The sequence below is a fragment of the Parasteatoda tepidariorum genome, chromosome 4, assembly GCF_982258835.1.
Source record: "Parasteatoda tepidariorum strain Cologne lab strain chromosome 4, Ptep-v5.0, whole genome shotgun sequence".
NCBI classification, from domain to species: Eukaryota; Metazoa; Arthropoda; class Arachnida; order Araneae; family Theridiidae; genus Parasteatoda; species Parasteatoda tepidariorum.
Window position 1 is genome coordinate 66030279 of NC_141758.1, and position 25068 is coordinate 66055346.

A 25068-nucleotide genomic window follows, 5' to 3' on the forward strand; every position below is an offset into this window, starting at 1 on the left:
GTGTTTCGCTATTGAAAAAGGTTCTTGTTTCCAAAATTGAAACTAGTTTGTCTTCATTAATTGATGCAAACAGCAGAGAAAAGGGATATGTTGATAAAAATCAAAAGTAAAGTGAACTGAAACTATTTTCTGTTGTCTCTAAATAAGGTTATTTTAAATGTATATGATTAACTTCATAAGCTTTTGATGGACCATAAAACTAAGTTGACAAGAGAAAATAAAAAAATCCGTTAGTTACTTTACGAGGCGAAAGCTACGACCAAACATTGTTATTTCTTGTAAATTTCATTGCTTCAATATTTTCTTTACTCAGAAATGCATTCCATATTTCTGACTAATAAGTATTTTGGACTATATTAATGAAGAAATACGCTTTTGGAATTTATTATTTGTATTTTATTATTTGCTTCTGTTATTTTATATAGATGTTACTTCAATTATTTATAAATTTTCCCTGTAACAAAAATTATAACTTAGAATTTAAAAAAATTTAAACTATGTTTACTTTAATTAAAGTCAAAGTGGTAACAGCTTTTGTTTGATGTTCTGCTATTTATTAAATGATGGCCTAGTCTTTCGACTCTTACAATTCACACATTTTTATTCTTTATCCTTTTGTCGTGGATGGGCCACCTGGTGTCTGTTTTATTATTTATTGCTGACCCTATTATAAACAAAAATATATTTTGTTAATTTTAACTATTAAGAATAGTCCAATGATTACTACAAACTCATTAAATTATCGGAATTATATTTGTATTAGAATATAAGATTCAAAAGAAGTAGTTTGAAAATGTTTTTTCATTCATATTAAAAAAATTTATCAATAATTGATTTTGAAAATTAAAGAAATTCAAATGAGGAAAAACTGTTTCTCTTAAACCCAAATAACTGAAAATTTGAATTTGAAAATTATTGTTTGGAAGCGAGAAATGATTATAAGATTTTATCTTTAACACAGCTAAAGACACCAGTGTTTCATGCTGTGTTTCATAATCATAAATTGTTAAAATGCTAAATATAATATTTTTCATTTAGTTTAACCTAAGTTAATACAAAATAATGAAAAAAAGTATGAAAAATAGGTTTAATAACCATTTTTCGTCAAAGAGTTTAAACTGAAAACAAAAAAAAAAATCTTTCATAGAATTCATTAAATTTGCGTTTTATAAGTTTCAATAAGTTATTCATTATTTATTCTATTTTTCATCTCTAAAAAGAAATTTCTTTTTCTTAGTCATATTAATTAAACGTTGTAACTGAAAAGTGAAGTAAAGATTTCCATTTTTTTTAATTATCAAAACGTTCTAAATAAAAATAAAATCAACTGGAAGAAAAATATATATCTGAGGTCATCTTAACAGAACTTTTAGGTGTAATTAAGCGTTTAAAGCTCTGCTTGAGAATAAAGGGTAACTCGTAAGAGGTTTTCTCCAAAACTCAATGCTGTCTACCAACAACTCAACTCCTCTTGCGCCAGCAGGAAAGAAGGAGGGAGAGAGTGGGAGAAGGAGATTAGCGAAGGTAGTTGCTTAATTCTGACGAAAACCTCGTTTCGGGGCAGAATGCCCAGGTCCCCATTCCCAAAAGGGCCATTCGGCTCGCGAGTGTGATGAAGGACCCGGGCCCCGTCGCCTGACACTAACGATGCTCCAGGCAGATTACGGCACAGGGTTAACGTGGATCTCGCGGGGGTCCATCTGCGAATAGGGGCCTCTTCATTAGTTTGTGTGTTTGCCCCAACCCTGTATTTTACACATCGTCTTGCCTGGAGTATCTCCGAGATCCGCTTCGCCGATCTTGTAAAGCCTTGGGATTTTGGCAATACCATTCGTCACATAAGGAATCAATGATCATAAAAATTGTTGGAATGATTTCAGGATTAAAAGAGTGGAAATCATTTTGGCGAGAAATTATGATTTCACCCACCATCTCTGTCGCCACCTGCTTGGATTAGAAGGAATCTAGTTAAGGGAACTGTAAAATGTTTAATTAAAAGGAGAAATTAGCAAATTGATGGTCGCCAAAAATGAAATTTAATAAAGATATCTAGCTTGTTTTTTTTTAATTTTATTTCAAATAAGTATAAACAAATTTTATGAGCATTAAAAAAACTAGCATAATTAACCACTTCTTTGGAATTATTTTTCTTCGTGATTAATGAAAATATTTAGTGTTAATGTGCGAAATACTGATTAAAAATTATGATTTAAGCACTAATGAGTAAAGATATCTTAGACTGCTTAGAGAAAGTAACATTCATAAGTGATAAAATGCGAGAATTAAATAGACAAATATGCACTCAAATTGATTGTTGCGTTAAATTTTTAAAAATTTACCTTTTCTTTAAAAATTCAAAATGATTGAAAAATGAATAATGAAATACGATTCAATCTGATCAGTTTCTACTGAGTTATATTCAATCTAATTAGTTGAATCTAGTCAGTTGCAATTTTCATTTGAAAATTTCTGTTATTATTGTTAGTTTCAAAATGGAAGATGGGTCTTCGAAATATTGTACTTGTTATATTGCTTACTTCATAATCGCAATAGATATAAATTTTAGAATCTTTATGTTAAATGTTAAGGACAAAAAATTTATACAAGTTGTAGGCTAATTGGAAAATCATTATCCAATGGGAAAATTTTTGAAAACTGCTGACGTCACTGTAAAAAAAAATCGAAATTTAATAAATCAGCATCGACATTATTCAATCCCTCCAATGATGTTGTTACAGAAGAAAAGGTAGTTTATTTGTTGATTGAGTTTAAACAGTGGTGAGAGACGATTTTTGGGAATTGATTTCACCTCAAAAAATTTATTTTAATGATTTCATTCTTTTTGTTGCTGCCTAAGTAGTGATTTGACAGATATTAAAAACATTCTAGATTTTCTAGTTTAATTATTTGATTTCGTCTCCTAATGTTTAAATTCAGGGACTTCCTTTTTATCAGCAATTCTTAAAATTTAGTTTTAACAGTTTTTTTCTCTGATCAATTTGGATAGACTTTTAATTTTTTTTAAATTTTTTGTTTGTTTGTTGTTTAATAAACTTTTCATGTTATATTTTTAATTCACAACACATTACTTTTTTTGAGAAATAAAGTCATTTCTTCATTTGATTGGTTGATTGAGAGATTGAATTCTTTAGTACTCTTCCAAGCAATGAAACTATGCATTTATTAAGATTGGATAAAATTATTCGAAACTGTGCGAGCTTGTTTTTTTTTTTCCTTTTTAAATTTTCTTTTAAGTTTTATACATAGACAAAATAAGATATAGATAACTTTGACAATTTTTCAACGTAAAGATATTTCCAACGTTAAAATAATATTTCATTCAAAATTTGTACAATATTTAAGCGTTAAAATACCTAAATACAAATCTGGTATTGCTGATTGTACATTTGTAATCATAGTCTAAATTATTTTGTGCAGTTATGTACCACTAGATAATCTAAAGTAACGTTTCTAAGATCTCTTTCTAGAACATATTTTATTATACTCTATAAAAATTCCGTATCAAATTACGGTATTAAGTGTCGGCATATTGGGTGCATCATCCGTAAAATGCATTTTTACAGTAAAATATTATATAGTACTTTTTATTGTAATAGTTTTGTTTAATTAGAGTAATTCGCGAATTTATGGTAATTATTACTGTAAGAACTATAATATTTCAGATTTTTTGTTCCGAAGCATGTTCCGGTATTTTTTACAGTGTTGATCTATTTTAACATTGAAAATATAATTGTTTTGAAAAATACTAATAAATAAAAGTAAATAAAATGATAGTAAATAAATTTTTTTTGCTCTTGAGTAAAAACTGAATAAAGATAATTTGAACATTTCTAACATTTTCTTTTTCAGTTCTGGCACTATATATATTAAATATCAGCCTATAAATATTACAACAGGAAATTTATTAGACAAACTTGCTATTGTATGATACAAATATTTCTCATATACGATAACAGTCTTCTGAATGTTGTCTCTAATTGTGAAAGAGAATTTCCCAGAGAAGACTTTTTTTTAAAATTAAAAACATGCCTCACATTTAAGATATGTCGTGTCGTGGACTTACTGTCAAAAATGACGAAGTCAATAATTAACAAAAAGTAGACAATGTGCAAGTCATTTACTTTATCACTGTTAAATATTTGGACAAAAAAAAAATCTCAAGTCAGTGTAATATCAAGTAAAACTGAAAAGAAGAATCTAGTTAAAAGTGCAGATTTTATATGACATGAAACTTTACGTAAAATTTTAAAATGTAGTTTATCAAATACAAATTTGACTTGATTACTTTTGGCAATACAGTCAAATTTTAAAAACAGATGTATTTAAAAACAGAGCACTGAAATAAGCTAATTAAACCAGTCAAATTGTTAAAAAAAATTTTAAATTCAATCTGGGAGATAAGTGATGTTTAAGGAAAAGAAATATTGAAAAATTTAGCAAGTAGAATTCACGTATATTCACATATATAAGAGCTAATTATAAAAATACACATATATAAGAACTAATTATGAAAATTGTGAAGCTGACATGATAGCTTAATTCTCACATTTTCCACTCATTTATAGGTTTTAAAAGTACTTTTGTTGTAAATACGTTTGGTTAAAATATTTTGATAAATATTTTAATAAAAACATAATAAAATATTTTATTAAAATATTTTGATAAATATTTTAAAAATATTTTAATAATTTTAATATTTTAGTAAACATTTATAGCAGAAATGCACAAACATAAGAGCTAATTATAAAAATTGTGTAGTAAGAATTTTTTTTGTTTCTTATTTATAGGTCTGGTTCCAAAACAGACGAGCAAAGTGGAGAAAGGCCGAGCGCCTACGAAAAGAAAGGGAGGAGAAAGACCGCATTCCTTCTTCAGATGATCAAACCCCTAGGGACGATCCTGCCTCCCCCGACGAAGACCCTGCGGGGGCGGATGACCCCTCCTCTCTCCTGTTAGCACCCTCCGGAGGGGACAAGTCCGGCTCATCTCCCTCCTCCTCCCAAAGGCACCTCACCGACGACGAGGATGCTGACAGTTGTAGCGGCAGGGAGGACGATCTATCGCCGCCCCGCACAGCAGCCGCGTCCGCCGCCGCGGGATCCGGAGATGACGTCGCCGGGGACAGCGCTATGGAGGTGAGGGAAAAAAAAGAGAAATTGATTCAAATCAGATATGAATGCGCATTATTTTAATTTACATAATAACACATATATCATATATAATTTGGCAAAATAACATAATAGATCGATAACACTTTTCATTTTTCTTCATAAAAATAAAGTTAGGGGTTCTTTATTGATTTGTACTCCCTGAGTATAAAAGTCAATATAAAAATGCTTTTCTTGATCAATTTTTTTGTATAGATTTTTTCCAGAGCATTTGTGTTTTGCATATTTGGTAACATATTTAGGAAGCAGTTTCTTATATTTTCTGTTAAACAAAAAAAAAAAATGGATTTGTTTTTTGTTAAAAAATCTTTTAGCTGTATTTTATAGAATTTCTTTATCTAAATACAAATTGAAGTTCAAAGACTGGCTACTTCGTTTGAATATTAGTTTGAAATGTTCTTTATTTTTTAAAATTTTTGATTTGAAAATTATGTTTGTATGCGGGGTAATTCAGTATCATTGCCACTCGTTTTAAGAGTCGAGAGTATATCATAAAATAAACAATTTTTATTCAGATTTTAAGGGAAAAAAACTTGTACATTGAGTAGATAAAAACAAAATAAGAAAGGAAAGAAGTTTAAAAAATAGCAGCTATGCTAAAATATTACGATAAAAATAGTTAAAATATGTATATTTTCACAATTTTTCTTACCTCTAAAAAATTATTCAGCTGACTTATTTAAATTTTTTTCTACCATTAAGAGCCATAATAATAATTATAATAACAATATGATAAAAAAGCAACAGTTTGAGAGCTTAATATTAGTCAAATGAAAGCTTTGAAAACAAGCAACTTAGTGCACATTATTACTTAAAATATTGTCCAAAATTTTGAGCAGACAAGTACCTTGAATATATTTTTTAAAACAAGACTACCAATTTTGAGAATTTTTTCCACTTTATTCAAAATTATAAAAATCAATAAAAAATTCTAAATTTTAGCACGCACTTTAAAAAATTCGTGATCGAATTAGGTAAAAAGTATCCGCTCTCATGTATCCGGTACTTTTTATCATTAAATTCATTTTTACCGGAACATATGGAACAAAAAATCGTAATTTTTTCAGAAAGAATTGACGCAAAATCACTGTCACTCTAATTAAATAAATATTAGTGTAAAAATTACGGTACAATACTTTCTGCTAAAAATGGACTTTAATAGATTTTGCATATGATGGTAAAACTGATTTTACTTATGATGCAGCCACAGAGCCGGTACTTTATACCGTAAATTATTTGATTATTAATATAATCATTTACACAAAATTTTAACCTTTATTTATGACATTGTGGACCAAATTCATAATCAGAATGACGGTTTCTGGTTTTAGATGGACAGAACTTAACGAAATAGTTATGAATAACTCTTCCTAACTCACAATAAATGTTGAGATCGTAAGTGTTCGTTATAACAGCAATTAATAACAGCAGTGAGTGAAAGAAAAAAACCCCAGTTTTTTACAGTTCAATTAATATTTACTAAAAGTTATATTTTGCATGGAACTACCTTTGGATAAACAAATTTTATAATTGTGAACAAAAGTTTTTCAATTCGCTTAAAAAGTACACGAGATATAGCGAAATACGCAAAAAATAAAATTAATATTAAAGGGTCCAAACTATGCTCCTGACCGAAGAATGGGGATCATATTTTCCAGATTCTGGCTACCCTCCATATCTTGGAGGTCAGAAATCCAAATCCATCGGAAAACGATATGTTTATTCAGAGAAAGTACGTTTTTGTGCCTGATTTCGTTACATAAAATATCGCCTGCACTAATTAATGAGCATATTTGAGATCACCCTCTCTATCCCTTAAAATTGAGTCCTAAAATTTACAAATCCGATTATTTGTTAGATCAAAATAAAATATATTAGATTAAAAGTTATTCTGGGTGGTCCTTTTTTATTTTGCGCACTGTACATAAGAGTACTATAGAAAATTTACAGTCTTTTTTCATTTTCCCACCACATATTTAATGGGGATCGAATAGCTACTTCACATTTATCCTCACAAAATATTATCCAACCAATAGATCTAAATCTTTGTTTTCAATTATATTTCTTAGATTTTACGGATTAAATATCCTGAACTCATTAAATAAATGTGCTTCTGGCCCACAAACTTAACTTTACAGTTTAATTTTTTCAAACTGGGTGATTCGAGAATTGAGAAAAATTGAGGGCATTGATTACTGAGTGAGTTCCCCGATTGGGAAGTTTTGGAGCTTGATTCAAGGTATTCTGAGGCTGCTGCTCGAAAACAGACAGAAAAGTTTAAGCGGTTTTAATCTTAAAAGAAGACTTGAGATATTCTGTCTTATATATAAATAATATGGGTTTTGTTTAATTACTATATTATGTAAATTTTTTTTTAATGCAAAATATTTTCGAACATTCTTTTTCTCATTTCAACTTTTTCCTCCAAATGAAAATTCTCCTGAAATATACACATAGAAATTGAGAATTTGATTGGTGCATTTTAAGCAGAACGATCAAATCAGATTCAGTAAGAATGTTCCCTAAGTTTCCAAAAATCGTGAATCATATTTTATTATTCTTTAAAATTTTAACTATTTTACCGTAGTTTCATTTCCTGATAGGATTACTTAAAATATTGATAAAAGAATTATTATTAAATAAAGACTAATGACTTCGCAAGAAAACTATGAGTTGGATCATTCAAAATGTTGACTTTAAGACTATTGTTTATGTTTCGAATTATTTATTCTTGATTTCGAAGACAAAATGAAGCAGAGTATATTTTAAAAAAAGCAACTATAGGAACTATCTGCTTACAAGAGTTTAGAATACAATGAATACATGTATTGGATAAGTAGTTGCTAAGGTTAAAAGTAATTTTACTCTATGAAGAACTTCCAATACCATGTACAGTTACTGAACTTAAAAATTTGAGTATCGAAGCACTATTATACTTTTTTTTCTCAAGCGAAAATAAAATAAAAATCTTTTTTTTTCTTCTTTTTTTTAAAGGCAGAAGTTTGAACTATAAATGAATTCGAACTGTAGTCTACATGGAAAAACATTCTGGAAATATTACCGTACTGAATGATAATGACATTTCTGGTACAGAAAACCATAATTCTGGTAATAGAAACTAAAATATATGGTATTTAAACCACTCATTTGGAAATTTTTTCATTCATATGGTAATGGTTTAACGGAAGATCTTGGTTTTCAAAATTATAGTTCTTATTACCACACATTTAGTAAGGAATACTAAACTGAAAAGTAAGCTTAATCGAATAAAAGGCTCATGCCATTTTCTAAAGTATCGTGATAAAATTACCTAATTTTACCAGATTTACCAAATTTGATTACATATTATAAAACGATATTTTATTGTTATTTTCACCGAAATCATTACCAAAGCGCTTTGGTAAAATTACAAAGCATTTTGCTGTTCCCATAGAGCCAGAAAAACCGTAAATGTTATCATATTCCGGTTGCTTTGATTATACTTTTTTTCTCTGTGTAATGTATTGGAAAACTTTTATTGAGAAAACCTATTAGCTCTTTATTGATTTCTAGAAAATCAGCTCTATTACATATAGAAAATTTTACATACTGTTTCCAAAAAAAAAAAAAAAAAAAAAAAAAAATTAGCATAAATTATTTTATTTTTAGTCTTGTCGAAGCAAAATTATCTTCTATATTTGCGGATAATCTAAATAAGTTTTTAAGCATGCAAATATTAATGCTTTACAAATATCTCCTAATATTTTTCCTTTAAGCTTTTGAATTATATATTAGAAATTATTTGCTACATAGATGTTTTTTAGTTTGAACTAATTGAAATCGAGATGAATTTTATTTATTAATTCATCTAAAAATAAATTTCTGCTTCATTTTAAGAGAATTAATCCAAAAATATTTTCTAAAATACCTCATTTGCAGCAATAAATATAGATTTTATTATATGTCAGTATCGCAGACTCAACAGCAGCTAATAAAAAGCATTTCCGCAATAAATAATTCCTTTTTCTCATTACCTGTGAAACCTCAGGCGATTCAAATATTATAAATTTACCACCTTACCAAAAAATTCGCTTTAAAAATTAGAACAAATATTATTTTTTTCCACCCAGCAAATCAATTTGACTTATGTTTGCTTTCATAGTTCGCTTTCGTTATTTGAATGAAATTTTCGAAGATACGTTCTTTCATAGATGGGGTGTGCATTTCACACGGTTACGAATAATTTCATCAAGTGTTATTAAGCCATTCCTTTTTCCAAATTAGGTTCCAAGAAATGAGAAGAAAGATAAACATTCCGAAGAGAATAAACTCCTAACTCGGTATATTTGTTCTTTCCGTACCATGTCTTCGAATCTTTCTTTCCTTTCGAATATTGGAATGAAATATTGACATAGTACACGGATTGAGAAAAAAAAATGAATTGTGTAAACAAGCGGGGATAAATTCAAAGCCTTTATTAAACATTATACATTCCGTATCATTTATCTGTGCTTTAATTTTTTTCTTCTTTTTGAATAGAAGTGAAATAAAATCAATTTGGTTTGTGGTTAATCTTTTTAGCAATGAAATTATTTTATTTTCTTAGATACAAAACAATGGTTTAGTAATTCATTAAATTGATGATTTTGTTTATTTTTCGATAGAATATTCTTGAATGGTTAATGAAAAGTGACATTTTTGTTATATTGTTTGATATTTCAGGAATTAAAAAAAAATTAGTAATCTTACAAACACTTTATAACTTTTGTAATTATTCGGAAAGAGATTCAATTAAATTGTAAATAACCCGGGGTTGTAGTAATTATTTAATTATTTAAAGGACTTTGATTCAACACTAAAGTTCTTTTCATTAGACTAAGCAAACCACAAGTAAATAAACGAACTGAATTGTAAAGAGTAGTTAATTTATGTATAAATAGAATTCTTGTTTTAAAAATGAATTTTTGGTGAACAAATAATCTAATCTAAAGCTAAGCTGATCTAATATTTCTTTTATAATCTAAATATTAAAGTATTTTGCTACGCAATAGTGAATTTTAATTATAATATTTTGCTCAAACGCGTTATTTATATAATCGTTTGCTTAAGGAAAATCGCATTATATTTATGATTCCTTGATTAATTTTTGTATAATGAAAGATACACAAATAATCTTTTTGATTTATAATTCATTTTATATTTGTATCAAATGTATGAAAAAATGAAAGAAAGAAATGCGAAATACAAATAATGCATAATGACAGAAAATTTTAAAGTATTTCTTTTCTTACGTACAACATTATAACGTTTCATAATGCATATTATAAATCGCGTATGAACCTGAAACTTTCATGTCTTAATATTTTTTTAAAAATTTTTTGATTAAAAATAAGATGAACTTGGTCATACTTCATTGTAATGAAATTATTTTATTTTATTAAATACTGAACAATGGTTTAGTAACTCATTATTTTGGGTATTTTGTTTTGACAGAATGCTGTTGCTGTATCGTTTATAAAATCTCATCTAAATTTAATGTGCTGTATTTCTTGACAATTATTTATGCAGAAAAAATGATTTAGAATAACATCATTGATAAGTTTTTCTAAAATTTTTCAAAAGTCACAGCTTTTTCAAATTGTTGATTTATTTCCCCTACTATTGATATTATTTCCATGATATTTGCATTATAAAGTATGTCAACAATCTTTTTTGTGTATCAATATCTTATATCAGCAGTTACGCTTTACTTTGGAAAGTCTAACGAATGAGTTTCTAAGGGTTTCTATCTATTGTTTGTTCATGTGTAGGTATTTTTTACTGGATATTTTAGAAATGGTGAGAAACTTTTGCTTTCATAACTATTTGATAAAGTAGTTACAGCGTGTTCCATGATGTATACCTTAATATATTATTTCAGAATTTTTGTAAATATGAAGTAGAAATACAATGTGCACAAAAGTTCACGAATAAATTATAAAAAGAGAAAAACTATCTAATTAAAATCGGGAAGCTCCAAGTAAGGGTGTAAGTTTCTCAAAATCTAATCATTAATTTAAATTTTATTTGTTTCATGTCTGGATCAAGTATTGGGAGAAAGTGTCTTTTGTGGGGGACTTTTTGATAGAACTAATCCGTATTTGCGTTACATGGAGAGGAAAACCCCGAAAACCTCCTACGGTAATTCTGACGGCAAAGGGACTACCCATGATCCGTCTACCACTGAGGATATTTCCCGTCAGCACTGTGATCGGTGCAAATTCGTATCGACTGGGATTCGAACCCGGTTCGCTGCATTGGAAGGCGAATTCGTATCGACAAGCCATCACTGGGATATGAAGATCCTCAGCTCCCCCACTTTGATAATGCGCGAAGTTGAACCACCTTCGGTCCTTTCGCAGGTTGATCAGAGTGGTCATGCTTTCAGACCCCTACCAAAGATGTTTGACTTTTCTGATCTACTGGGAAACATGTCTTACGAGACTGTCTCTGTGAGATTAGTGTAAATAGAAAACGAAAAAAAAAAAAAAAAAAAAAGAAAAGAAAAAGAAAAAAAAAGAAAAAAGAATTAACTTTTTTACTTAAATTTGAAACTTCAAGGATTTAATTTACTCTTGTTAACTCGATGCTTCTGTACTTGTTGTTTATTTGTATTTGTGTCTGAGCAATGTTTCTATTTTCAGAATTCCTTAGCTGTTATTTCGAAAACGTCTTCCACTTCTTCAGCTGAATCTTCAGTTCTGCTTGGTGGTACATCAGAATCGTTGGCTGATTTCCCTTCCCTTCTGCTTGCATCATCTAGATCTTCTATGGGCTCTTTCGGGGGTGATAGTAATCTCTTAAAGGATCCATCGGGCTGTCTCAGGCCGGGTTCCTTTCTTAGGTCCTCACTCTTCTCATCGCTCTCATCAGGGTAAGTTTCTTTTACTATTAATTTCTTTCTTCTTATTCACCTTTGGAGTGTAATGAAGAGAGGTTAAGATATTTTACATTTTATTTGTCTCTGTAGAAAATTTAAAAAAATTATTATTTTTTTTGTTTAAAATTCTTTTTTTTTACGTTATATTTATTATTATTTTTTTCTTTAGATAAACCATTTTCCCTTTTGCATTGAAATGAGTTTTTTTTTGAAGTATGGCCACAAAAATTTCTTAATCACAAAATTAAAGAATAAATGCAAATAATTACTACTAATAATAATACAATCAATATTCTTACAAATAATTGCGTAAAGAGGCTCATTTTTTTCAGCTATAAGACTAAAAAATTGCTATGAAAAAATTAAATTACTGTATAGCTGCATTCCTAACTTAATATATATATATATATATATATATATATATATATATATATATATATATATATATATATATATATATATATATATATATATATATATATATATATATATATATATATATATATATATATATATATATATATATATATATATATATATATATATATATATATATATATATATATATATATATATATATATATATATATATATATATATATATATATATATATATATATATATATATATATACATATATTCTCCTCAAATCAAATTGGAATTATACGAAAGTTGCCTTTTTGTCATGCTGCTTTTGAATTTACTTTCTGTTCTGTCAACTCTCCTGTTCTAATTCTCGTATGTTTGAAGACAGATTTATCCTTTTAATTTAAAAATAGGATATGGTGTTAATATTTATGTTGTTAATACTAATTTAAAGACTCTATGGAAAAAATTGACAAAAAAAATTATATTTTATTCTTATTCTTATCATTCAAATCTCGTTTACCGATAAAATAAGAAAAAATGAATCAAAATAATTCTGATTAAGCGGACGATTATTTATTTTACATAAACTCACAACTGTCTGAATTTTTTTAAAAAAAAGCAATGGTTGTTTAATTTTTGTTCTTTTCGTTGGATTCTTTTTCCATTAATATAACAGGAATAAAATTAAAAATAATTTTTTCTGACTTAATAGAAAACTATTAACCGTTTTATTTAAATACTAAGTAAGCAGATGAAAGCATTAGTATTAATTATCTGAATAGCCGTTTGTCATATGGGGGAAAAATCAAATAATCCGTGAATCAATATTAATCAATATAATAAAATTGCTTGAACCATATTCTGATGGAACATTATTTTATTCATATGAATCCTGATTCCCTTGTTAACGACATTACTTCCTCACTTCCTCTCCATAGCGCGCGGAAATGCATTTTACCTAACTCTGCTACTGTGGTTTTTCTTCTTCTGTTTAACATCCTTTTTCTCTCTCGGTAACAACGGTTTTTCTAGCTTTGTTTCTCACTCTTATTTTTCCGTTTTTCATTGGCGTACGTTTTGTATTTCAAATAACTTTTTTTTCTTTTCATTCACATATAGCAATATTTGAAAATGGGGGCCTGTTTTTGAACGCTTGAAGCATGTTGATTGTTATTTCCAATTTAAATATTTTTGAAGTGAATGAATGATTTAATCAATAAATTTTTGATTGAGTCTAGTAGCACGCAACGAAATCACTCATTTAATTAAATATTTATCAAATCCTATCATGAGCACTTTTTTAAAAATGTAAAACTCGAACCGATGATCGGAGGAAGTTTTAAAGTAAACAGTTAATGTCCGCTGCGTCTTCGAATGTATGTACAAAAAATTTGCAGAGGATCGGTTCAGAATTGCGTAGATGTATGCGGTACGTACACGTATATACACACATGAACATTCTGCTTTATATAGAGAACATTAATTAAAAGAGTTAGGGAATCATATAGAATATCAAATCGCGTCATAAATTCAAATTCACACATTTGAGATCGTATAATCTGGCTTAAATGCAGAAGATGAGTTTAAACTTCATTTCGGGAGATAGTTGGGATTATTTTTAAAAGCAATGCAGTCCTTAACGCATTTTGCCACGTTATAGCATTCATAGTTTTAATACTTTGACCCAGTAAAGGCAATTTTATCTATATTTTATATCCCTTTTATACAAATTTTTTTCTGATACTCTAATTACAAGTAAAAAGATATTTTGGTATTTCTTATTTGTAATAAACAGTCTTATAGTTACTAAAAATATATGTTTGGTTATTGGAATGATATTTGTTCTAAAAAATTGAGAAAAAGTATTTTAAAATCTCAATTTTTTTCATATTTAAAAAATTATCAATAAGTTATTTTGTAAATTAAAGAAATTTCAATGAAGAATAACTGTTTCACTTAGATCTAAAAAAGTTCAAATTCGAAATATTATTGTTTGGAAGTGAGCCGTGTTTGAAAGGTTTTGCCTTTAACGTATACATAATGACACCGGTGTTCATGCTGTATAGATATAACTATAAATTATTAAAATTCTAATCATAATATTTTTCAATTAGTTTGACCTAAATTAATGTAAAATAATGAAGAAAAGTGTGAAAAATATGTTTAATAAAAATTCTGCTTCAACGGGAAAACATAGTAAAGTGAACGTCATACAGAAATTTACATTCTTCATTTCTTTGTATCAAGAAAAGATGAGCGCGTAAGAGATTTTTACGGCTCTCAAACATTTATATATCAAATTATTTATTAATTTTCAGAAGAATTTAAAGACATTTTGAGATCAACAGTATTAAAAACCACACCCAACAGCGCTCGGTGAAAATAACTTTCAATCGAAATTGTCTGAAAAAGCGTGGTTGAAATTCTTGTTAAAAGAAGAGTTGCTGAGCAAAAGAATACATCAAAGAGGACACTACGTCACATCATAAATGATGACATTAAACTAAGAAGTTATTTAAAAATAGTTGATCCTTTTTTCACTAATTGATTGTAATGCCAGAGATATCTAAACCTAGCTAGAGTTTATTATATTTTTTTACTATTTAATATTGAAAAGTACACAAAAATATGCCTATAAAATATTATTATAAATTATGGCTGGTACTTTTAATTTTAAAAACTAATTAAAAATTATAAAAAAGTGTTTTGACGCAAACATTTGGTCAATCCTTAAAATGTATGGACAATGTATCTTTCAATTATTTATTGGTTCGATTAAACTTTCAGAAGAACAAATTTATTTGTATTAAAAACCCTCTTTTAATACCTAGTATGGCCATCTTGTAAATAAGATTGAAAAAAAAAACAGTTAATATACATATTCATTTGAAATAGTTGCTCTTTTAAAGCTCGAAGCAAATAGGTTCTCTTAAGTTCTCGAAGAAAATATTCGTACACTGTCGCCAATTCGATCTTCTTTTTCCCTTATTTACTCCCATTCAAAAATTTAAGAAGAACGAGTTTTAAAGGGAAAACTAACTAATGAAAAATCCATTTGGAGCCAAGTGAACGTAATACTCGCGTTTTAATTCAATTAATTGGGGGTTATTTACGACTCTGTACTTCCTTTAATTACCACAAAGAGGAATCTTTCCCTTTTTTTTAACCCTCTCCCAAACATTCCATTATGTTGTTTCGACCTTTAAAGGGAATGCCTTCATTAGAGGAAGGCATCTTACTTCTTTATGGCTAAAGAAAACAAAACGGAATCGAGTTAGAAGAGTGCAAAGTCTTAATTCGATTCAATTAAAAATTCCTCGCCTTTCCTTCCGGATATAATCGTGTTGCCATTCTGTCGGAGAGTAAAACTTGGGAAGAAAATTCCATCGTCTGCCTTTAAAAATGGCAGATGATAGCGGGGGTAGGGGGACAGCCAATTAAAATTTGATGGAAAGTCGAGGTTCTAGTTGTGACGTTTTACCCGGGCCAGCTGTCAACCCGATTTGGTAAGAGAAATCTTTTGAGAGAGATTCTTCTATCTGAAAATGTATAAAACATTCCAAAGGTTAACATAAAGAAAAGAGATCTTCAGGCGCAAACTCGGCTAATGGAATTAGAGAGTTGAGAAGAAAAGAGAGTGAGTTTGCTAATGTTCTCGATCTCTTTTCTCTCTCTGCCTCTATGCAAGCCATTTCATTGGCTAATAGAAATCAAAGAGATTATGTTGTACTTTTCTCTCTAAGTTGTCGCCAGTCTCGTTGCTAGGTGTCATTACAATTCGCCCAACACAAGAAAAGTTTTTGAGAAGATTTTCCCCCGGCTCTTTTGCCTTAAAAGATGCAGTTAGCGACTTGAATAAATACATTTTCATTTGTCAGGTAACAATAATTGGAGATCACGTGCTCAGGCATTGACGTGAACACCATATATCGTGAAATATATTTATGGCTGTTAATGGATCGCGAAAATATCATTAATTCCACTGCGATGTATTAAACAATTATGTTGCTCCAAGCAAGAATAATTCCCTAAAGGAATATACGCAAGATAACACAATTTTTATATCTTGGTATTGTATAATGTCTTAAGTAATATTTAGGTTGGTTATTAACTTTATGATTCATTACTGCCATAATGGTGTTAAATGCAAAGATGTTGGACCAATTTTATATATTAGTTCCTATTTATTGGTTAAAATTCTTCATTTCTTATTAAAAACGCATACTAAAAAATAAAGCTTTGGTTAATTTTTTAAAATTTAAATTTAAGTAATGGATCGAGAAGTAATTTTGTTGAAAAATTGAGCACACTGTAACTTTTTCGTCAAAACCTTCTTCGGTATTTGACGAAACCATTTTTTGATATATACTCCAAGCGAACATTTCGTCAAAGTGACGAAATAACTATCGTAATTTCGTCAAAGAAACGATTTTCGTCAACAGTAAGAAAAATATTTTGTACAAGTTATTGTTTACCAAAAAAAAAAAAAAAAAGAAAGAAAGAAAAAAAGGAAAGAAAGAAAAAACTCATAGTGCCTAATGCACTTAACTTTTATAATACTCACTTAATCGTTGGCATCAAATAGCTGAACCAAAGTGATCGTTATAACACAAAAAATACAAATAAAACATAGAGATAACTTAGACCGAAGCGAGATTTAACGTCAAATTTTCCAGATATTAGTCCAACGTAGTACAGGCCGGTAGATTTATTTCATTATTATATCATTTTCGATCGTCTAGTCTTCATCATAGTTCCTTCATTCCAGTTAAAAATATCCCTCAAAGCACTAGGATGAGGTTTCGAATTGAGGAAAAATTTTCATCATAGATTTGAGAGTTCCCATTTCTTCACAAAATCACAAAATTTCGTGACGAAATAATTCCCAATATTAACGAAATATAGTTCAATTATTGCTGAATCATCAAAAAAATCAATAAAAGGAGCAGATGAAATAAATGAATGGTTAAAAGCACCATATGATTGCATAGATGTTAGTCTCGTTTCTAGCTGACTTTACAATTTAGGAACGCAAGGAATGTTTACGTTAATACAATCACATTTTTAAAAAGATCAATAACTTCAAAAAAGCATGTAACAAAATGTTTACATCATCATATAATTTCAATTAAAAGAATAATTATTTTCCCCCAAAAAATTATATGGAAAGTATTTCAGCTACATACAATTAAAATTAGATCGTCATTAAAAACTTTATTCTATAAGATATATTTTTCTATAAATGAACCAGTTTTATTGATTTACTTATGTTGAGATTTTTAATAAAGGAATTGCATTGATGGTTAGAAAAACATTCACAAATCAAGAGTAAAAACTTTTCTTAGTTTATTCAAAACCTATAGACAGTTACAGTTTACAGTTATTGTTTTTGAACATTTCGGCGTAATCAATAATTGATATGACTCAGATATAAATTTAACTGCTGAACATAGAAATAGAAACCACATGAGAATTGAGGCCTCTATCAGATCGGCGGATGAACTATTAAAGGAATTTTAATTTTAAAAATGTTTAAGAATGTTTTTTTTCCGCAACACTTTTACCAAAGATAGTTTTTTTTCCTAACCTTAAAATGTACCAATATTTTACAATTACATTTTAGATAATAAAATTGGCCATTATTTTCAACGTGACTTGAAAATTATAATGCAAAAAAACTAAAATGGATGAAGATAATTTCAAAAATGCATTCCATATTTATTTGCTCAGAATATTGTAATCCTTTTTTTTTTAAAAACATTATTATTTATTTCATTTAACAAAGTAAGATAGATATATTAAGACACAACAAATATTTTTTTTTACTCTAATGTTTGCAAATTGCATAAATACAATACTCTACTCATTTGGCTAGAGTAAAAAACAAACCTTTAAAAAAAGAAGAAGACAATCGCCAAATTTGATTGCAGCAGTAATTTTCAACTTTTTTCTTCTTTTTTCTTTTCTTCTTTTCTTCTTTTTCCGTTTTTTAATTGCGGCACACTTTTATCGATTTCGAAATTTGCCGGCACACAATGAAAAAAATAAGTTGTTTACTTACGTATAATACACAGTGTAAAATAGTTATAATAATAATTAAGAGTTATGATAATAATTTAAAATGTAAAATAAAATAATATGTACTACAAAAACAAGAGTACGTTTATTAAGGGATTAATTACAAGTTGATAATAGGAATATTTTTAATGAGAAATTTGAGCTTAATGGTTTTCGATAATTTCATTTATATTTAGTCGTAAAAATGTCAATGCTATTCTCATATCGTCTTCAATATTTAACAGTCTCAATTTATTTTTCATTTTTATGTTGGATAATATTGAAAATGCAAATTCACGCAAATAAGATGTAGAAAATTGCAATAATATTTTTATGACTTTTTTTGGCTATCATGGGATAGTTGCTTCTAATCCAAAATGAATTAATTGATTCTTTCGAATATTTCAAAGTTGAATCTCGATTATTCGAAAGCGAAATCAGTTCTTCCTCTTCATTCAAACTTAATTCAAATACAAAAGTAATCGCTATCACAAATGAATAACGAACAAAATCAAATTTTTTTTCTATCAAAATTTAGAAAATAATCAGCAATTCTCTCCTCTAATGTCAAATGATCAATAACAATTTCATGAATTATTACTTTAATCATTAGAGAATAATTTGCTCAGAAAATTTCTGATTCAATATTCTAGTCGTTTTTTTCTTGTTTTCGATAGTTTTTTCTTGTTTTAAGTTAAATATACAAACTCTAAATTTTCGTTTGCACCAACATGAATAATAGAAAAGAATTGAAAAATAGAATAAAATTGGATATAGAATAGAATTGAAAAATAGAATTGAAAAATAGGATAATAGAATATAATTGAAAAGTAGAATAATAGAATATAATTGAAAAATAGAATAATATAATAGAATTGAAAAATAGAATGAAACTGGACATTTTCTAGATATTGCAATTATTGAAAAGTAATAATGATAAAATAATAAAAGTAATAATATAAAGTATGTGCAATTAACAATAATAATTAATAAAATGAATAATGTTTATTAATTGGTTCCTTAAATGTATGTGTACAGGGGTCCCCTAAGCAGTCAAGCCTGTATGGAAAGCATGATGAATCCTGCCAACCAAGGACGCTTTCCTCTACCTCCTATGTACTTTCCGCACCACCTCAGCCATCAATTTACTCCTACAAGCCTGCCCTTCAAAGGTCAGTGGAACTATGTACGTATACCATACAGTATATGGATTGTTGAATATTTATTTACATTTAGATATCATTGTGATATCACAATGATACTTAGATTATTTATTGTTATACCTGCCACTTGATGCGAGAGTAATCGATGTTGATATAATTGATTAAAAAAAACTGACTTGTGTTACATAGGAAAACTAAAGTCAAATTCTAAAGAAATTTATTGAAAACAGCTTTTTTAAAAAATAAATACTTTGATATTTTGTCATAAGATTTATAGCTTTTACTGTCTTGTTTTTTTGTTATAAATTTAAAAATTGTTTTTATATAAGTTGTTCATTTATTACGCGGATATGACTTTTCAAAAAACCATTTCCTGCAACCACGACAAGCATATCTAATAAGTTATTATTAATAAAAAGATAAAACTTCGAAAGTTTCAATTCAATCACATATTTCTAAACCTGAGAAGATCTAAACCACGACAATCATGATCGAAATGTGGCAAAATAGCGAAGATAACATAAATACAAGCATTATCAGCGGATATAAAAGAGAAAGAAAATAATCGCAGTAGGTAAAATAGACGGGGTTGAATGGTAGTGTTATAGATAGTATAAACTATTTATATTTATTATGAGAGTGGACTGAGAAATTTTGTAGGCGTTTAATTTATTAGCCAGAACGATAAGTTAATTTATATGTAATCATATAGCCTCTGCTCATGTTACTTCAATTTCTTTTCGAAGAGGCTTAAGCTCAAAAGTTAAATAATCATAGGAAATCACTTAGTTTAAGATTTTATTAATTCTATTCTACAATTAATGATTATTTAATGATTATGAAAAGCTATGAATCAGGGTAAGAAAATATTTTTTTCCCAATGCCCTTCTGGGGAATGACCTTTCGTCATACAGACATCTGAAGGGCAGATTTGTTGACCACTCTTTCAGGAGCACCTTATTAGGTGGGCCAATGTTGCTCCCACAGTAAGGACAGATAGTACAGAGAATGAAAGAACATGCCTGGGAATCGAACTCAGAACCTTTCTGATGTAAGGCCAGTCCCCTCATCCCTACATAGTCCAGTCGGCAGGTAAAAATAGAAAGAAAAAAAAAACAATATATATATAGAGAGAAGGTTGTTGGAGGCTTTTACTTTATATAAAGCATGAAATTAATTCTTTTATCGTTACACTCAATTGAAGCAATATTTAACTTTCGGAAAGGCAATCACTTTTTTGTTTGTCCTTTGTTTCTCGGAATTGTTACTCTCAAGACTCGAATTCATTTCGGATTAGGAACTGTTTTCTTTTCATCCTCTTTAATGTACCTCCTATTCACCTATAAATATTAATATTCACCTATAAATTTTTATTTTTATTCAATGAAAAAATATTGTTAGGTTTAGGAAGTTTTGTTGAAGTTTACTCAAAGTAACTTGATAGTTAAAGTAGTTTGATTCAGAAATCAATAGTTTGCCATGCAACTTGATATTTAAGAGGACACCATACCAAGGGAGAAACTTTTCATCGCAAATTTCCTTTCACTTCTTCTAATTTGTAATTTGAAGTATGGAAAAAAATGAGTTCAGACAAACCTAGAGTAAGTCACAAAGTTTCAAATACTGAAAGGAAATTTTTTAAATATCAAAATAAAAATAAATTATGAGAGGATAACTTAAGATTACGCAATAGAAAAGTTCTCTTTCAATAATTTGTTTGCATTTTGATATTTTGAAATTTTATTTTTTGAAATTTAAACTTCATGACTTGCTCTAGGTTTGCCAGAACTCACTTTTCCTTCTTCATTAGTAATGGAGGATAAAAAGAGTTTGCGACGATAAGTTTCTCACGTGGTATAGTGTCCTCTTAATAAGTGTGTGACAAAACAGTGTCCATGTACCAAAGCAATAAAAATGTAAATGAATTGTACTGGGTAGACCAGTGACCCAGTACAACTATAGTTCAAGGAAAGTATTGAAAGTAATTTACCACTAAACTTTTGGATTTATTGATAAGAAATTAAAGTACATCTTTATCACATTTCATTAACATTGATATATGCATTTCAATATTTATTTTACAGATTTTCATTCGTTTTCTTGTTTTTTTCTTCAGCATTTCCCTTCTGCGCGTGTTGTCTTCCAAAACCCATGACGTCATCCATGGTGACATCAGAAAGCCCTTCACCCGACCCGACATCGACAAGTGTCACAGACCTCCGACGGAAAGCTCGAGAACATTCAGAAGCCTTGCTTCAATCTGCTATTCTTAATAACGGCACTCAACAACAGAGCAGTTCTGACTGATACAAAAAATATCTTTAGAAAAAAATTTATTCTTTTTGTTGGAATATCTATTTGGAATGATACGGAAGATCGTAAGAACCTTGATGGCTACGGATTGAACTTCAACTCCAAGAAAGAGGATTAATTCGGGTTGTACAGTGATTTCTATGGATTATTCCCAAAATTTAGTGCTAAAGGAGTTTTATTGAAGTTTGGTATATGTTCAAGGGAGTTGGAATGAAAGGCAATTTAGTGTTATTAAAAACGTTGACAGTTATATTTAAATCTAAACAGCATTGACGTGATTGCAATATGGACTGAGAAGATCGCAATATCAGATCCTCATTCGGGATTGTAATATTGATTAAATTTATTGCAAGATTGTAATATTAGTTGTATTATTTTCTAGATTTCGAAACTATAATTTCAAGATTGCAATGCATGTGATATTGCCATTTTCTTTTTCAAATTTGAATGCATAATAGAAATGTTTATTATTTATTGCAATAATAGTAACATTAATTTAAGAAAAACAAGATTATTTGCATTAATTGCAATGGTGAAATATTAATTATAGGTTTACAATATATACTTTTAACAATTAATATAAAATACTGCTAAAAGAGTACGAAGTCTAAATACAAATTCATATTTTGTAATCTTTTATTTACAATTGCAAAATATTATCATTAATTGCAGGAGTAAAACCTTATTTGCAATGTTTTCATTAGTTGCAAGATTGCAATAATCTCATTATCTAATTGGAATGTTAGATATGTTAATTGCTATAGTGGCATGATTGTTTTATTTTTCAATATTTGTTTTATTGTTTGAAATATTGATAAAACCGCAAGCTTTAATAACACTTACGGTCACTGAAATTTAAAAATTCCTCAAAAAGAACCTTACTCTATTGCGCTATAAGCATCTCGATTTCCTTACAACATGTAAATGTAATTCCGATAAACTATGATTGGCTTTTTTGATTAATTTCAATTTGTTAATATGCGCTGGAATAATTAATTCTAAAAAGGGAAAAGAAAAATACGTAGGTTAAAGTCTTTCTACTGTATTGGATAATGAAGAAAAAACAAGCATCCAATACTTTTGGAAATTCTTTTCTACTACCAAGATGCTCTTTAACTTTTTAAACAAAGTTCCTTTCTTGCAAAACACTGTATTAAATTTTTCTTTTGCAATAAATTACTAGTAGTTTTTTTTTTAGATATAATTGCGATAAAAATAGTAGTAGGAAGTATATACATATATTTTTATTCATTTTTTAGCGATGATTAAATTGCTCGAAGTTAAAGAGCTTAAAATTTAGTTTTTCTTTTCCAATTAATAAGACAGATATAAATATATTTTAAGGAAAATTAAATTTTCATTGCGGTACCATTAAGTTTCTTTAAGCTGCAAAATAACCTCGTAGCATCTATTAAAATTTCTAATTCTGTTAAAATTCATTACAGTCTCTTAACATTTTTTATAAAATAAATTTGGTGCATTTCACTTAAAACAAAATTGTGCTAAATATTTTTAACTTATTAAAAAATTATTGACCAATAAAACCAGTTTAGAACTATTTTTTCTTGTATATTTTTTTTTCTTGTATAAAATTTTTACTTTATTGTATAATCGTATCCCCCTCTTTTTAAGAGAATTATTTCATAAAAAATATGCTAAAAATGCATGTTACACAATAATTATTCAATAAAAATATTACTTAAAACGTAATGCGATGTATTTTTAAATTTAAACCGAAAACTTTAAATCTTAATTAAGTAAATTGAAAATAAAAATACTATTTCATGATTATTTTACTCCACCTATTCTTAAAGTGATTGAAAAATATTTCTTCTGTAAGAATTTTTTTTATTTCAAGTAATAAGGGATTCATTCAGTTGCAAAGCCTGCTAACTACGCTTTTAGAAAAAAAAAATAGTTATGCATACCGTAAGCTTATTCGAAAACCCTGCCGTTTGCAAATGGCCTTCGTCACTTTCTATGCGTCTACAATTATCACTGCAGCAAGTCTAGCAATTGTTCTCGGCAGTTTGCAGTTTTGTTTCTCGGCAGTTTGCCCTCAGTTTTAGCATGAATACAATCTCGTTCAAACTGTGATTTGTTTAATATTTTAATGATTTTAAAAGAAAATCTACTCTCTCAGACAAATTTGTGTGGATATTATGGTTCAACGTAGACGTTGAACCATAATATCGATACTTTGAACATTAATATGCAAAAAATTAGCAGCGACTTTAAGTGTTAAATTGAACCAAAATAACTAGTAAAAATACCGTACTCCATGGTAATGGCATTCCTGGTAAAAAAACAGGAACACAATTCTGGTCTATACAATCAAAATATACAGTAATTGAACCATTCATCTGGTAATTTTTCCGTTTATAATATATTACGGTATACCGGAAATTCTGGCTTGAAAAATTATCGTTCTTATTATTACACATTAAGTTAAAAGTGCAAATCTGAAAAGCTAATCCAACCGAATAAATGGTTTTTATGTCATGCTTTAAGACTGTAAAAAACACTGTTTACAGGCTTTGCATTGCACACGTATTCCATTGTTTATTTCTCTCTTTCACTAATTGTTTCTTCTGATTTCTTATGCTTTATTTCTCTTATTATTATACAACAAAAAGTGATATTTTTGTTAAGAATTTCTTGACTATAGGTTTGTGATGTTTACAATTTAACTCTATGTTTTGTTCTAGTCAAATATTTCTTCATTATAATTCTAGTCATTTTGTAAAAGAAAACAAATGTGTTTATACAAAAATCACAAATCTCCTAGAATTCAAATCTTGTTATGTTCTTGTACATTATTTAATCTTGAATCTCTGTTGATATATCTGTTTAATAAATTTCTTCATGCAATTTCAATGTTTTCTATTTATTTCTTGTGTTTTAGTTACTTATGTAGGGTATAAAAATGCACTGCGTATGAAACACTTTCCAAACTAAAAATGTTAAGCCACCCTACCTTTATAAATATTAATGATAATAATAATAATAACAATAACGACAATAATAATAATAATAATAATAACGATAATAATAATAATAATAATAATAATAATAATAT

The 25068-nt window shown here is 28.1% G+C and overlaps 1 protein-coding gene across 2 annotated transcripts in view; it reads left to right on the forward strand.

Annotated features, from left to right (window-relative positions):
• The window catches only part of Drgx (Dorsal root ganglia homeobox), an 88124-nt gene extending 63258 nt beyond the window's left edge, over window positions 1-24866 (forward strand). The window contains exons 5-8 of one of the 2 annotated variants that reach the window (XM_016065680.3): window positions 4809-5156; window positions 11852-12081; window positions 19552-19699; window positions 21793-24866. In XM_016065680.3, coding sequence (XP_015921166.1) covers window positions 4809-5156; window positions 11852-12081; window positions 19552-19699; window positions 21793-21831 — 765 coding nt within the window. In that variant the 3' untranslated portion in view covers window positions 21832-24866. The remainder of the gene's footprint in view (window positions 1-4808; window positions 5157-11851; window positions 12082-19551; window positions 19700-21792) is intronic. The other variant, XM_016065679.3, reaches the window with a different exon arrangement.
• The last annotated feature ends 202 nt before the right edge of the window (window positions 24867-25068 follow it).